The sequence below is a fragment of the Montipora foliosa genome, chromosome 1, assembly GCF_036669935.1.
Source record: "Montipora foliosa isolate CH-2021 chromosome 1, ASM3666993v2, whole genome shotgun sequence".
Classification (NCBI taxonomy): domain Eukaryota; kingdom Metazoa; phylum Cnidaria; class Anthozoa; order Scleractinia; family Acroporidae; genus Montipora; species Montipora foliosa.
Genome location: NC_090869.1, coordinates 73093911 through 73111622, shown reverse-complemented (window position 1 = coordinate 73111622; position 17712 = coordinate 73093911). Strand labels below are relative to the sequence as shown.

Below are 17712 nucleotides of genomic sequence, written 5' to 3'. Positions count from 1 at the left end.
CGTGTAAATCCTTGGTGTTTTCTTCTGAGGAATTTTACGATCAAGGTCGTTGCAAGTTGTTTGGACTCTATCCGATGTCACAGTATCAGATGTTCGCATGTGAATGTATGTGTGTAGTAAAAATCATGAAAATCAGCAATCAGGTAACTCACTTGATCTGATAAAGCGCAGAAAACGGTAAATGAAACGATTCCTGTCGTTTGTGCGAGACAGAGTTAATCATTGGTGTTTTCTCCTTCTTGTGAAATTGTGCAGGCAAGCGCTTGTTCATTTATCTATCTGTCACGCATACGGGTTTTATACGTTAAGAGGTGGTATCACACGTCGAGCAATAGGGAAAGTACTCTGTCCAGCAAACACAGAAATGATTCTGGCAAAGTAGTAGAAATCTTTCAGACTGGTGGACCTTATTTACAGTTTTGCCTTTTATGTAAAGTTCACAAATTGTGCCGATCACTTATCCTGGAGAAAAGATTTCACCTTCCTTCTTTTTCTTGGAAAGTAAAAACCAAGCTATGTTTTCCGTTGTTACGTGGGTAACCAGTACTCTGAACTTACGGTATCTCAGCATCCTGTTGGCCACTAAAAAAAACAGGATTGATGACAGGTACCACTTAAGAGGTCATTGTCATATTACTAATCTGTTTGTTAAGGCCATCCCCTTTTTTTTTTCCTCCGTTTCGCGTCGTGCGCGTTCGGCGTGCGACGAGAATTTTGGGCTTCTATCAAAAACCAAATCACTAGTTAAATTTTTCAGGCGACGTTTTTAAGTCGTGCCATTTTTATGTCGCAACAGGGATTTCGGTGGTTGAATCCTTGGTTACCTTCGTTGTCCCCGGCTGTGTTAATTTGTGTGGGTGCCACCGACATGCCTCCAAGGGTAGTTTCCGTCATATTGATTTTGGGTTCACGTTCGTGTTGTTTCCCCCTGGCTCTCCCAGCTATGATGCCGGGGTACCAGGCCTCCGATTCCGCGAATGCTTATGATTTTTTGTTTTTTTTAGGTTTTTATTTTTTTTCCAATCCGACCGCGCGACCCAATATCAGGAAACTCATTCGACGGTAAACAAACAAAAAAACAAAAAAGGGGGATGGCCTTATCATAAATTAAAATTCTAACATCCTTGCTCCTTAACCCTTTTTCCCTGTGAACTGAGAGGATAGAAAAATCGCATACCTGAGATAAGAGTGCGTTTCCTCTTGTTGGCTGTGGGAAAAACAATGTAGTTTCCTCTCGGTTGTTTTTGGTAATTTTGAGATCCTTTTACATACACACAGACATCTTGTGATTCAAGATCTACTCGACAGTGGTTTGTTGTTTTCACTGGGAGGCGGTTTTCCAAAACGCGTTTTCACGAATGGGGGTGGGCAGCCATGAGGAAACACCCCGCGTTTTAGGTTTGGTTCGAGACGGAAGCTATGATCTGTGTTTTGCCGAAGGGATTGAAAGTCTTTTCAACTCTGGGGCATCTTGCAAATTCCACAGCTCAAAAGGTAACTTTTGAAAAAAATTAAAAGATTGACAAATATAGAAGGATCCCATCCTGTCAGTGTAGCGGTACAGAGAATCCCAACTTTATCTGAATTGATCATGATTCAGTCGTAGCTAGTTCGTTGCAACTGAAAATCCTAACGTTCGACGACGTAGTCGAGTTGAACTAATGGGTCGAAGTGGTAGGAGCGGCTTCTTGAAGGTCGCAAAAAAATAAGGTTAAATGGGCAAAACACAAGACTTTGCAGGTGCGTTTTACATCTCACAACCTTCCTTTCACCGTACTCCGGCTTCAAAATACAAACCCAAAAAAGTCAGCGCACGTGCCCGGTGGACTCACATTCTTAAAGTCGGCGTTATCACCCTAAGGTGATTTCGTCACCCCAAAAAAGTGGTAGAAACGATTTTCTTGAAACTTTCCCGGAATTTTTTATTGGTTATTTATTTTATATAATAGGCTTCGGCCAATTTGTCCGGTAATCTTACAGAGCGACAGCTCCAAACATCAAAGAGATCCCCGGTTTTAATCCCTGTTTTGAAAACTACAAAAAAAAACTGATGTCACCGTGATTGCTTCAGAGATATAATGGGGCCGTTCTTACCCCATTGATGCCTGTACTGATACTAATCACGGCGCGTTATTTCATGGGCTCAGGGTACGTCTTCGGGTAGCTAAGACGAGAGTGCTTTTAACTAAGCAATAAATAATAATAAATATAATCATAATACTATCCATAACGGTTTAATATCAGTACATCCATGATATGGCTCTTCGCCTGATATAAAAGTAAAATGAGGAAATTAACATAAATCTAATCATAAATTTGTAAAAAACACAACTAAGTAATAAATGGTAAAATGTAATCATTACAATATATACATACAGTAAACTCGGCAAGAAATCATTCCGCCCTATGCCGGCAGCGCTCCCTTAGAATACATAATGTTTGCTTACTAAAAGATTTAAACTCATCACAACATTTAACATCGGATGGCATACTACAATTGAAGAGGGCTGCACCGCGCTATGCTGAAAAGTGTCCAGCCGGAGGCGTGAGGGAATAACCAGCTTTATGGTACTCTTGATCGACCGTAAATTTCTAGCAATGTCTTACTATGCTCAACGCTGAAGGTTTCTGGGCCCATCGTGAAGAATATATAGCTTTGTGTTCGGCCTTTAGAACGTGCCATTCTCTACGTCTCTTTCATAGGCAACCAGCCTAACTTAAGAATAGAGTCAATATTGTTTCACATAGCGTCCAAGAACAAAACTGTGCTGCCGCAAATTGGATGCGCTGTAGCCTTTTTTTAAAGGCCGTCCAGTAATTGGATAGAAAATTATATCCTTGAAGTCTAAGCGAGATAGAACCAGACATTCAACTAAATGTTTTTCAAACGATAATGTATTTTGTAAAGTTCTTGATTTTTCCTCAGCGCAGACTAGGACAACATAACAAGATGAGGCGAGATGCTTGACATGATCATCCCACTTCACGGTGTCAGTCATAAGGAACCCGCAAGTCATTTAAATCTAGTGAACACGCTCAAGGGGTTTATCTCCTACAGCATTGAATGTATACGACGGTTCCGCCAGAGAATTTTTGAAGTTTTAAAAAACCACTTGGAAAAAACACCTGACACGGTAGAAAGTCGAGAGCCTATGGAGCCCTGTCGTAAACAGTTTGATGGAAAAAATCACTTATTAAAACCGACCGTCGACTCAAAACGTTGTCTCGAGTCGTTGTTTTCTCGATCATAATTTACATCCGCCGTGTAAGGGGCTTCGTGTACGTTTTTAGCTCATATCTGTTTGCAGTCCCTTCCGATAAATGTGTTTTAAATTTTTTTTTGTTTTCAAGGGGATAATTTGTACACCAAAATTTTTATGCAAATAAAAAATATAGGTCCTCGTGCTCGTTTTAAGAGTAAACCACCACTCGTACCTTTCTATCTCGATTATCGTAGATTCGCCATGTTCTGGGAATGCGCGCGCTTATATTTCGCAAAGAAGCTATGGGTCATTCACAACCTCTCTCATCGTGTTTTTGGGGAGAACTGTTTCAGCGTGTATTATCGACTTACGCCATATTAATATTTTATAAATTTGACGACAATTTTGTAAATATTGACACAGATACACGTAATGCGCAGTACAGGATGCGCAGTGCAATAAGTGATGAATCACCTTAACACACTTTCCCACTTTAGGTTATCCTCCGAAATCGTCTCAAATACATCGTGTTGGTTTTAGCACCTTTTGATTGCAATTTCACTGTTTTTTTATCGGCTTTGAAAGACGGGAGAGGTGGTCATACTTTTATCCATAACCAAGCAATGAAGTGGAAATGGGTTTCCGATACCAGGTTGACGGTCACAGACGGCTTTTGCATTGAGAACGTTCTTTGAAAACAGTGATGCAATCAAATTTGTGACGTCAACCGGTATCGAACCCATTCCCATTCATTGCTCGGTTATTGTTTAAAGTATGACTCTCATTTTCCCGTCTTTCAAAGCCCTAGACAACTTCAGGTGAGTACACAATTTAATGCTACGTAACAGCTTATACGTCACTTCTGTCCAGACATGCCACAACGTAATTGGATCCATGTGGAAGTCAAAAGTTTAAAATCCACCACAGTGTCCAGTTTTTTGCTATCCCCTTTCCAGCTATATGTTAAATGTAGGGTCATGTTGTTTCTATGGTGAGGGTAACTACCGCTGTTTTATATATCTTCACTTGAAGACTGGAATCTGGGGGTCACTTTGGGACGTTTGATTTCCCATGTATTCCCAGACGCGAGTGGGATACAGTGCGTGTTGCCTCCATTTCATGCTCGATCCAACCCAAGCAATTAGAAGTGCAAACCGGTGCGTACTCTGTGTAAGCCAGTGTTTTGTGCCTCCGTTATTCGAGTGTTATCCACCCTACAAGTAGTTCATTTCCCCCCCCCCCCCCCCCCCCCCGCCCGAAAAAGAGGAGACTCCTTGTGGTTAGCGTTGCCGTGACCTCCCGAAAACGGCTGCTAAAAGATTCTATTCGATTGGAGGATACATCTCCCGAAAGCGGGGCCCCATGTCTTGGAGCGTACAACTTCCTGGTATTTGGTGAACGTCGCTTGTTAACCCAGACCGATTCCTTGTTTAGAAAGATTTTCCCTCCGACAAACCCAAGCCTTTCCATCTAATCACAAGTCTTGCATGACATACTATTACCCATGGGAAACGAAGCACCAAACACACATGTATGAACCCCACCGATACATTTAATACTAACACGACAAAGTTTGATTTGAGATTAAAACGTCACTTTAGGCCTAAATATGCCTAAAAAGGTATTGCCTCATAATATCAAGTCTTAATCGGAACCCTGATCGCAATCAATGACTGTAGTGATCAATTGAACGTTTTAGAGGCCTAATTCCTACAACGCTATTTAATCTCAAATCCAAAAAACCGTTTTTCGGTAAGTATTCAATGTATTGAGGGATCACATACATGGTGTTTTAGTGTTTCGTTTTGTTGTTTTGGTGTTTTCTCAGTTTCACTGGTGGCTATAAAACCGTTTTTTTTAGCGCACGGAGTGCTTAGAATGGCGGCTGTGAATTCGAGCAAGCAATTTAACCGTGCAGTGCAATACGTTTTATTCCCAAGGGTTCGAATTAGGTACAACATTGACACCACTGTAAATAATACCAATTTTTGTATACTAAAACTTCCCCACCGCCGCAGCACCACATTTACTGTAGAAAACCGTTTTGTTAAGATATCTTAATTCGAAATTGCAATGGAAGTGAGGTTCGTAAATGCCGTGCGCAGAACGTCTTTGTTCACCATTTCAACCGCTCCTCTCTAAAGAAAACTAAAACCTCTGGCACCCAGTGTAGTCAAAGAGTCAGTAGTTTGTGTGTACGTGGCTGATGTACTCTGCATCACGTGAGTTTCGGCGCTTTCCAGACTTTTAAATTCTTAATTTTGCATTATTACATAAACACGCTGGCATTTTAAGCTAGTGAGTAAATTACGTCATTTTTCCCGGCCGGGATCCAACCCTCCAAGGTCCAATCGGTCAGTTTTGGGGGGGGGGGGGAAAACGAGAGTAATGTCGGACCGTGGATTACAACACGTACAGTGAAAGGAAAAAGCCCCTGGATAAAAATGACCATAAGTAAGTACTTAATGTCACACGATAACGGTCTTTCTGTAGACATGAACCAGGGATGGCGCATTGGTGAGAGCACTAGCCTCCCCAACAATGTTTCCCGGGTTTTCTATTCCCAGACTCAGCGTCATATGTGGGTTGAGTTTATTGGTTCTCTACTCTGGCACCGAGAACGATTGTTTCTCCGGTACTCCCCGGTTTTCCCCTCTCCTCAAAAACCAACATTTGGACTTGATTTTTGTGTTTAATTGTTAATTTCAGTTTACAGTTGTCCCCAATTATTGCTCCAGCGGCTAGAACGACTAGACACTTAAATAAATTTCCCTTTTCCTTTTTCCTTTCTTTTATTGCTAGCTGAAATTTTCGGTTTGCCAATCGTCAACAAATGCTTGCCTCGTGAAGGTTATTTCAAGCTGATAAACATCAAAGAGTTTTGATTTCGATTTACTCGTTGAAGTGTTTTCTGAACACCAAGAGAGTTCGCCAAACGTAGTACTAATGCAAGAGCCCCCTTGAGACCATGGATTTACTGACCATGGACCGTAGATAAGCCTCCGGCTGGATGGGCCTTCCAGGCTCGTAGCAGACTTAACTGTTACCTACCAGAGACCGCAGGACCCATCTCACAAAAATTGTTGATAACCTCTGCATTACGTTAAAAACAATCAGTCATACTCTGTATGCAAAGGCACCGTAATTCCGCAGTGGTGTAACTCTCCGATTCGATTAAATTTTTTGATGTAGCAATATTTTTTAATGAAAAGTTTTCTAGCCTGTTGTTAACTTGAACACTATCAAGTTCTTTTTGATTCAACTTTTGTTCAATATGTTTACAACCCTTTACACCACCCAAACCACCGGACCTACACCGGCCCAGACTTAATCTGTCTAACGCCAGAACGATTTTATTCATTAATCGGGGGAACCCCCTGGAGTCAATGGGTTAGGAGTTATTAGCAAAGTAATGATACAACAGGTATTACGATCAACGCAGATGTATATGCACATAGATAAGGAAGAAGTAATAAGGAATACCGGTATGTGTACAGTGGCCAAAGGAGTAAATTAGCTTTTGAGTTTGGCCCTACTGTCATGTTTAATTTTTAAATAAGAAGACCAAGAGGATTTTAACACTTTAATAGTGGGCAAGAAAATGCATAGAAATAATTTATAACTATTAAAAGTTACATGTAACTAATGTAAAGACTTCAAGTGCAAATTATAATAGGCACACACTAAAGTAAACCTAAGGTAATGCAAGGATAGAGGAAAATATTATTACATCAGATTGCTTCCTCACAGAGAGGGGTTATACAATATATGGAGCATGAAGCATGATGTCTCATACTTCTGTTGCTTTTAAGGAGGACATCATTGGCATAACTAGAGTTTTGGTGGAGGGCAAGCAGGAGGTCGTGGTGGGCATCGTAGCTTCTCGGGGAGGAACTCAGGGGTTTTACCCGTGGTGGAGCACAGAGCAGTGTACTGCGGTGGAGCACAGAGCAGTGTACTCGGTGGAGCACAGGGCAGTGTTACGTGGTGGAGCACAGGGCAGTGTACGCGGTTGGATGTGGCAGCGGCAATCAGCGAAGCCACATCTTTCAAATCATCAACAGCAATCAGGATTTAACAGGGGAGGCATAGTCAGGGCCATAGGAAGAGGATAATGGGGAGCAACTCTAATCAAGTTTGGAATGAATGGTTATCTTTCAGCGGTGTAAAAAAAGCAGCCATATTCCAGCACGGACTCCGTTCGGCAGCATGGATTGAATAGTTTTTTCCATGGGAAGATGACAATCGATGCTGCAGAGTAGAGTACAATTGCTTTGCCAAAAAGCAGTGTCTATAATGTCAGGGGGTCGTATGGTACATGTATGGCAACCCTAAGAGATCAAATTGAAAGTTTTGAACACAAATTTTCACTCAAGTTAAATAGTGAATGCAACATTTTTTTTTCCTAAAAGTGAAGGGATCCATCAAAGATTATTCAAAAACCAAACGTTTGATTTTGATTTGCATTGCATTTCCATTTTTGGTCCTCAATTGGCATTCTAGAAAACTAGACAATGACTTTAAGGGTGGGCTCAAACCTCTTTCAACCACTTGGAAGAAACGTTCTTATTAAGAGATATGACACTACAACACTTTATTAGTTAACACCAATGTTATAGTACCATATCCAAATACCAATTATTGCTGAAAAAGATTTAGTTAAATTGGTAGCCATAGGAAAAGCCCTGCAAAACCACCCTATATTTTTTTCCTTTAGCTGCTCATTTCTCAAAGACGCCCTTGGTGACCGCCATTTTTTTATTTCTGAAATGTAATCAGCATTCCAGAATGAAACTTTTCTGCAAAGTTTAGGAAAATTCTGTGGAGCGGATTCAGAGCCAACTTTAAATAATTGAAAATTTAAGGTAGCTCTGAACCCGCCCCACAGAATGGTTCGTGACCGTGGGGTCAGAGATTTTCATCTTGGCCTGCTGATCACTTTTGTGCAATAAAAAATTGGGGTCACCGAGTTCTTTTTCCCCGGATATGAGCAACTAAAGCCCAAATATAGGGTGTTTTTTGCAAGGCTTTCCTGTTGCCATGGTAACCTTGTTACGTCACAAAAATAACTGCATCTTGTTCAGCTGACAATTGAGGTTTCGCATGGTACAATAACATTGCTGTTTACGTGATAGTGTTGTAGTGTCCAATCCTTCTAAATAGAGCGATTTTCAATTGATTTGTCGAAAAAACCAAAGTAACTACTTTGGCCAGTCAAAAACGACGGAGACAATCCAGTAAACTAATCAAAACTCGAAGTAATTACACGTAACCGACACAAAAGCACGGGAAAATGTGCACGCCCGAAGGCCACGATTGCTTTTGGTTTCATTTCTGATTGTTTGAAAAAGTGGCGCGAGAACTTTGTAACCCCAATCACTGAGTGCCGCTCAATTGAAAAACGCGCTAAATGACTACGTTTCTACTATCACCTATGTGAACTGGCGGCGAAGCCAAGAGTGTGGCAGATTTGATACAACACCGTTGCAAAACTATTTTGTATTTTGTTGCCTATCATTTAAAAATTATAGAATAATGAGGTAGATAACATAATTATCCTTACAAGGGAACCGATGTTACCTCCATAGGCATTTAAGCCCAGGTCTCCGCCCCGTAACCAAAGAATCAAACACCAGTTTGGGTCAGTATGATGAATATTATGACGATTACGATGGGAAAGGAAAAACAGAATACTTCCTTTCACGGTGCAAATTTTGAGGTAAGAACGACGTCAAGCTGCAACAGCAATTTTGTCACGCGCAGCAATGCTGCAGCAAAACAGCTACTCGAAGAGAGTAGAGGATACCTATTACCTTAGAAAAAGTTATTCTTTAGTTCGCTCGCCTTATCTATCTTCGCCGTTTTCTTAGATCAAGTGGGAAGCCTATAATCCTCGCAGTTACCAACGCTATTGTAACAATTGCCTAGAGAAGCCTGAAAAATCGGGTGATGTAGGGTTACTGTCGTGGGATGTTTTCTTCAAAACGGCAATCTTTAGAGCCCAACAAGAACAAGATTAATTTCATTCTTAAACTATTTAGTCTTTGACAGTAATTTTCTCCTCGACCCAGCTCTCTCAAGAGTTTTTAGACTGCCATTAAATAGGAAACTTAATAGCTAAAAGAAACAGGTGTCATTCGGAAATCAGGGCTTAAAACTTGGGTCCCTTAGTGTTTAGTTAACATAGTTTTGAAATCCAAAGAAACAGAAGAAGTGATTGGTTTATTCATAGTAGCACTTTCATGAACTACCGTCGTTTTCATTCCATTCGTAAGCGGTGGACACCCGACGGAAAAACAGGTTCCTTTGAAGTTTGAGTTTGGCAGTCCGTTAACATGATGCACAACTTTTGCGTGCGATAGTTTGCCTGAACGGAATTTGAAGCATACTTTATATCAGATCAGGGTTAATTTCTTAGAAAAAATCTTTGTTATCCAGTCTTTGCTGTCATTCTAGGGTAAACACTTGCGTAAACATCTCGCAAAATTTTGTGAAGGATTGGGACGACAAAACTTGTCGTGTTTGCAACGAGTTAGAAAGCATGTTTTTCCTCGTGACGTGTCCCACGCCTTAGGTTAAAACGATGGTATTAGTGACTTTGTACTAGGTCACCATTCACCGGACAGAGGCGGGTCTTTTTTTTTTCTCCGTCGACAGTACAAATGAATCGTTTTCCTTAATCCGACCACTTACACCAATCCAAACCATAAGTGGACTCGGCTTTCATTCGCAGAATCAATTGGCCACTGCATCGCCTCAGGGTGGAAACACTATGACCAGTGGTGGAGCCGGAAACAATAGTGTAAGCCCTCCTTCAGGCGCGCCATTGCCGGACCTTGTGAGTGGTTTTTTAAATCTTACAATAATGACTAAAGGTTCCCACTCTTTTGCTGCGTTGCGCTAGGGCGAACGAAATAGGCCATTTCGAGTTCCATGCCTGCCTCCTCTTCAAAAGCGGTTCTAAGGTGCGAAATTCTTGTTATGAAAATTAGTTTTTCATTCATATGTAAAGTAGAACTAATTAACCATCACAAAAACTTTCCACTTAGACTCTGCTTCGAAGAGGAGGCAGACATGAACTCGGCAATGGCCCATTCGGTTTTGGCCTTAACGGCGGTGCCTACTCATTCAAAGATAGTTCTGTGCGGTTTTTGAATAATGCGGGAAAAGCATATCGTCAAGAAGTGTTATTGAAAGTCAAGAAGAAAATTGGGGGTAACCACGCAGTTTTCCAAGATAATTAATTAACAATATTTGTAAAGAGCTTTAAAATACAAAGCCGATGTATGGCGTTCTTTTCCATATTGCTCCCTGTAAAAAATTGCGGGTGTTTCCTTGTTCCTAAAATTACTTTCAAACTTGTTCTCAGCTTTTTGATCCCTACATGTTTTATGTTCTCCAAAAAAAAAAAAAAAAAAAGAAAAAAAAAAAAAATTTGTTCCCGAAGACTGATGATATTTTTTGTCTTTTGTTCCCCAGTTCGAATTAAGCCTTGTTCCCTAAAACCCCTCCAGGGGTTATGATTCCCAAGCACTTTAAATACGATTAAGAGAATGACAAATTTTCGACCATTTCACATCGCTAGAAGTACAGCGGGACAATAACTGCCAACTGAACCTAGTGTGAGTGGCTTGGTGGCTCACGAGTCTCCCCCAAAAAAAGGGTTCCCCCCCCCCCCCCCAATTAAAGTAGAGTAAAGGCATCCAAATTGGTAATCAGACTGTGTGTAGGTTCGACTCCGGACAAGAAGCCCTCGGATTTTTCCGAACATCCCCGAATCGTCATCTGGACAATACCTCTCTTCATTTCATTTATCGGGGTTACCGTTGTGTCATCTGCGTCAAAATGAGAAAGCGAGTTTGCACCATTTGTACCCTCAGTATCAGTCCTTACAGTATAAGCAAGACAATCAACATCCCTTTTTGACTTATGGCTGTTTCTGCTTAGGTAGTCTCATACCCCGTAACCCCTTGTCGGCATTATCACTGTCAAGCCAGTCCCCTTCTGCTGGAGAGAACAAGACAACCAGAAACACCGGGAACTTCCTGCCCTACTCTTCCTCGAATAGTATGTGGGTTCTTTGACGTCCCACAGGGAACTTATGGAACCTAGAAGTATATTTGCGAGACAGTGCTTACGGTTTATATCCCTTATCCGAGAAGACTTGGAAGTCTAACCAGTTTCAGTCGAAATTACCAGGCAGCACTTTCCCTCCTCAGTTATTTTTAAGATCCTGAGTGTTGATCCGGCCGTGGATCGATCCCCGGCGACTTCCCGCATGACAGCCCGATGCTCAACCAACTCAGGTTCGATGTATCAATATTCAAGCATGGTCCTCGTAGGCTTTGCCGTTCACGGCAAAAAAACATTCAAATTAAACCATAAAGCATCGTAGCCGGTGTGAATGTTGATATGTCAAACGATTCCCTATTGTTGCGTAAACCTAGTTTAAGTGGCCTAGCTCCCACGAGTCTGCTATAGCTCCGGATTGCTGCATCCGAATTGGTAATCGGAAGGACATAGGAGCACTCGGAATTGTTTTCCGAGTATTCCTGAGTCACCACGCTCAAGAGAGGACGAGGTTAGAGAGCGGATACCCCCATCTATGGGCCTCCTCCATTTCTATAGGTTTTTAAACCTCATAGACCAATGTCGATAGATTAAAATTCACTCCTAAACAAAAGGCAATCATCTCGAGGCTCTGTGGAATAAATGTAAGGATTTGTATGATGTTTTTTCCGTAGAGCCTCGAGATGGTGCCTTTTGTTTAGGATCGAATTTTAATAATATCGACAGTGGTCTATTTTAGAACATTGTTCAGCTGCACAGCGATTTTTAGAGAGGCACCTGATTAGCCAGTTGTAATGAAGTAAGGAAATTTTAAATATTCGCGGCTTGACGACAGTGGATCCACGTTCGCTCCAAAGAAAAATCATTGACACAAAGGTTTTGATCCAATAAGTAGTAAAAAAAGGCAAATAAATTAATATAGCTTTCCAACAAGAAAGCGATGAAAGCCCCTCCCCGCCCTCAGCATGCTCACCTAATGTGATATTGGGAACGAAAACATTAAAATATCACTTGCCGAGTACTAAAAATAGATTATAAAAACGTATGATGGGGCATGAGAAAGGATAACCAGCAATCCTCAATAATGCCCTCATCCTCTTTTGCCCTGATAAATTCATCTCTTTACCTCTTACCAAAAATCGTGTGTTTCTTTCCATTTTAGGGAAAACTAGTCCAGCAATGCAGAGGATGCGTCTGTGGCCCTGCATTGTCAATGCATTAACTCAGGCTTTTGCTCGCACATTTCGCATGAACCCCTTCCACAAGAGGTGTGTGGACGAATTTGATTTGCGTCTCATAGAGGATTTTCGGGACTAGTTCTTGCCGAGCTGTTAAGTGCGCGCATGAGAACAAGTCAAAGCAGAAGAGACCACCATAGAGAATTTAAGTAAACGAGACTTTTAAAACGAAAACTCTTAAAGACGAAGTTTCTAATATATAAAAAATAATTTGCTGATTCAAAACTAGCGATTAAAAAAGGGAGATTCAACCTTACGACCTACTCACGAAGGGTCATTTTTCAAGTTCGATTGGAATGGTTTTGAAAGTAGCATATAGAGGCAAAGAGTGTTCAAAAACCGATACAACATGTATAACTCTAAAATAATAAGGGGCTAAAGTAACAATGGAAAGGTGTAGGAATGAAACCACATAAATAATAAAATAGCTATGAAACCTTTAAGGTATTAAAATACTAAGTCTTCAACAAATAGCTTTAAATTTGCCCTTCTTGAGTCCGTACTGTTTCTTCAGAGTCGGGCCACACTGTACTATTTGGAAGAATTGAATCTACCCAACTGTTTCGCTTAAGGTGATTCCTTCAGAAAAAAAAGTCGAACGGATTTTCTTGAAACCTTCCCCTGAATGTTCTCTTCTAATTCCTATTTTCAGAACTACAATAAAAAAAGATATTAGCACCCGTGCTTGCTTAAGATATTATGGGCCAATATTTACCCCATTGATGCCTGTCACTGTTACTACGCACTCGCGTTTATTTCATCGGCTCAGGGTACACTTTGCGGTAGCTAAACGAGAGGGTTTTATAAAAGTAACAGTTGAAAAACCCCTGATGAGGTAGAAAGTCTAGAGCATAGGGAAGACTGTATGATAATTAGTTTATGGAAAAATCACTCAGCTTAAAACGACGTCGACTCAAACAGTTTTTCTCGATTCTTTTTTTTCACGATAATTTTACATCTCTGGGTAAGGGGCCTTGTGTACGTTTTTAGCTATATCTTTTTTTCGTCGCGAATTAAATGTTTGTTTAAAAAGCTTTTTTGTTTTAAAGGGGATAATTTGTACACCGAAATTATGCCAATAAAAATATAGGTCACCGTGCTCGTTTAAGAGTAACACCATCATATAACCTGTTACGATCTCGATTATGGTAGATCGAAACAACAAGATTCCCGATTGGTCTCGGCGGGCTTATTCGCACAGAATTATGTTTTCATCTCACAAACTTCTCTCGCGTGTTTTGAGGACTTGTTTCAGCGTTTATGATCGACTTAACGCCATTTTTTACAATGTTACAAATTTTACCAATTTATAAATATTGACACACCATATGTGCAGTATCAGGATGCGCAGTGCAATACTGAGGGAATCACCTTAACGGCAATGTTTATGATACCATATTGAAAACCAATAAGTTATTATCAAGATACTCTCCTTTATGTGGGACGTAATAGGTTACCATTGCAACAAAAGGACTCTCTAAAAATGCCCTGTATTTGTGTTTTAAGCACTAATATCTCAAGACCGAACTCGGTGATCCCCATTTTTTATTGCTGGAGATTAATTTGCACCCTAAGGTAAAACTCTTTGCAAAGTTTAAAAAATTATCTGGAGCAGATTCATATCCACCTTCACAACTGGAAAATTTTGGTTTTGGAAACTTGTTGAAAATGGTTTTTGTGAATCACGTTAGTTTTTGCCTCCTGTATGCTGTAAATTTCAAAACCTTTCAATCGAACTGGAAAATGACCTCGGGAGAGGTCGCGGAAACGTCGTTCTTGCTATTTAGCGCTAGTTTTTATCATTAAATGTTTCCACCTAAAACATTTAAGGACAAAAATAAGCGAAAGACGGTTTACAAAATTTTTTCGATGACTCCATTTCATCATTTTTAAGTGAAGAGAGAATAAAATTGCTGGTTTAATGTTACAACAATCTTAACATTACAAAGCCTTACCTGGTTCAACTTCTAGCAGCTGCAACTATAAATCAACTATTCCAGTTTGATGGTACGCTTTCTGAACAGATCGGGCACGGCGTGGCAAGGGGCTCTCCCTTGTGTCCACTCATGGCTAACGCATTTCTCTGGTCTGGTCGAAGAGAAATTAGATCAATACAACAAGATCCCTGAATTTTACAGAAGGTACGAGGATAACACGTTTGCTACGATGAAAATGTACCATCAGCAGATTTCTTCTCGGCCGCTTAATATCTATCATCCATGCCATAAATTTTCACCATGGAACTACCTTCTGATATTAAACAAGTTCAACAAGTTACCATTTGTCTGTATGGAAGTGCTCAAGAAAGGCTGCAAACTGGAAAAGTAGTGTTTATCGGAAACCAATTCTTCACGTAACCAAAGCCACATTGATAAAGGTACAAGAAATCGCTACTGAAGACCATCCACATACACCTTATGCCAAAATGGCGGCTGAAATTTATGCTCATACAAATTGGCCCTTGTTTGCATCGTGCAAGATAAAATATTCATTTGATTTTTGAGCTTAAAACGAGTGCAAGAAGGTCTAATTTTGAATACCAACAAAAGAATATTAAGATGGTAGCCATTTTGGAATAAGTTGTATGGGAAGTCTTTTCAATCTGAATGTTGTCATCTCAATATGACGTTTAACCAACCCCTGGCAGCTTTCATCAATTCCACTATCTCTCACTTTGTCCCCTCATTGAGGTCTGAAAACGCCTGTAGTGCAAGCTGAATTATCCACTAACAAAAATGCTGTTCACCGGAGTGGGTTTGCCTTTTAACAATCAAAAGTCATCTGACGCAGAGAAAAGGCAATCATCAGATCTAAGCAACAACATCGATCACAACTTCATCAACGCTGTGTTCAAGAGTCGCAAAATTTCTGAAGACCTCAAGAGGTATGAGCCCCAAAAACCACCAATAATTAGCCAACAATGCGTTTTGTATAATTATACAATGTGATGTTTGCGATGCATAGTATGTCGGCCTAGACCAGCCGACACTTATTTCAACGTATTGGCGAACACCGTTATTCAGCAATCTGCAAGCACTTACAGAACTACCACGGTCTTGAAACCAGTGGTGTCCTTACCAACAATTTTTCCGTTATGAAGCAGTGCAACGGGAAAACTGGACTGTCTGATTTATGAAATGTTATTCATAAAGAAAGGAGAGTGCCATGCGTAACACACACTCATACTCCATACGCGCAAAACTATTTAGTTAAATTTGATCACCATTGACGTGTACACTTTGGGGACACTTGTATGTTTTTATCACCTCGCATGGGTTATTCTCTCTTCCATTTGAAGATGATGGCATGGGAGTCATCGAAACGTTGTGTAAAACCTTCTTTCGCTTATTTTTAAATCCTTAAATGTTTAACCAAGTGTACGAACGCACATATACAAAAATGTTTTTCGCTATTGTACTAATAATAATTTAATAATAATAATACTAATGATAATAATATAATATAATAATAATAATAATTATTACTTCTATTCGGCACAAATATCTATATGAATATTTCAGATGCTATTTCCGTTCACACTGTACCATACATTACCGATCACGTGGTATGATCAGGTTGGTAAGTAGGGATACAAGAGAGTAATTCTATTTTTTAACCCACCGATCCTAAGAACTTGATTGGCAGATACGAATGGTTTGTCAAGGAAAGTAAAGAATGAAGGAGCTATTAAGCTTCAGGCTGTCTCACAGACTTTAAATTTTATTTCGAATTGCCCGTTTGTCAAATTACGGCAAACGGAGGTACTAGAAGTGCGAAAAAAATCTCGAATCCACCGTAAACTCCGGGCTTCCCCTGTCACATGCGCGCTCTCGCAAGACTTTGTTTGGTTTCTCGTTTCTGGATTTTTGGGGTCCGCCTCTCTGAAGAATAACCAGTCTCTAATTTGATATACAGTACTGAGTTAACTACTAATAGCACTCATTCGTTTCAATCACTGTTTCACCACTGCCAATTGTATACAACAATTATCATTCCCCCCCCCCCCATGAAACGCGCTGCCCACCTTGTGGGCTGTAACCAATCTCGTATCCCACAAGCGCGAAGGGAGTATTTTCTTTTACTCCTTTTCCATTAAAACTCTGAACTTTTTTGATTTTAGGAAACAACCGACTCAACCTAAATCAGTTTCAGCAATGTTGTTGGGGGTGTATGCGCTGATAACAAAGATTGATAGAGCCAATCGTAATGCAAAAGCAATATCCGCAGACGGTTAAAATTTAATAATTAACAATTGCCTCCACGAGCGTACGTTGGATATGAGAGGATTAGATAGCCAACAAGGCGCGTTTCGGCGAGTTGGCTATAAATATCTCATATCCAACAACAACGAGGGTAATAATTGTTTTGCTAAACACGCTCCCAAGAATATTAGAACAAATTCTTGTCGGCTTTACTTTCCAAGAAGAAATCGGATGTTTCAATGTACAACTTGCATTGTTTTCGCTTCGCGTTATTAAAGTAACACAGATGCTTCAGTTGTCAAAATAAAGTTTTCAAGTTGCTGCTGCTTAAAATATTTTCAATGGCATGCTTTGGGCGGCTTTCTTTTTGCTCCCTGGTGTTGCGTTTTTTTAATGGATGCAAGCACATCGTTTCCTCAGCGCTCTTTAATTTTAAGCCTACGCGTACGCTTACCATGTTTGTATATTGTTAACAATTAGACCCGTAGCCCTTGCGAGCTACGGGTCAATAGCCCTTGAGGCGAAGCCGAATTGAGGCTATTGACCCGTGGCCTTTGAGGGCGAAGGGTCTAATTGTCTTAGTATAACCCAACTATTCGGACAGAAAAGGCAATAATAAAGTTTGCAAGTTAAAGAAATCTTTATTGGGAATAAAACGAAAGAAAGCGTCACGCTTTTCGCTACTTGAGGACCTATTCCTAATAGTCCTCCAGTAGCGTAGCCATTCAAAATGCAGGATTTGCATTAGTCCACTAGTTGGGTGATACTAATATGGTATATTATACCACTTAATGTGTGGGAACGAGGGACACAGTTTTGTTTTTGCCCTGAGAGTCCTGATGTTTGCCGAGGTCTAGGTAAACATCAGAACTCGAGAGAAAACAAAAGTATCTATTTTCCCGAGGGACACGACATTAAGGGCCATTGTATTTTAAACAAAGTGTAAATGGAGCCGCGGCTTAAGACAATTAGTGGACCTCCAATCTGTTTATAAGCGGT

The 17712-nt window shown here is 40.4% G+C and overlaps 1 protein-coding gene across 1 annotated transcript in view; it reads right to left on the bottom strand.

Annotated features, from left to right (window-relative positions):
• Positions 1-14300: 14300 nt before the first annotated feature.
• Positions 14301-17712, bottom strand: part of LOC137973873 (uncharacterized) — a 62931-nt gene continuing 59519 nt past the window's right edge. The window contains exon 6 of the mRNA XM_068820771.1: positions 14301-14327. Within this exon, the coding sequence (XP_068676872.1) occupies positions 14301-14327 (27 nt within the window). The remainder of the gene's footprint in view (positions 14328-17712) is intronic.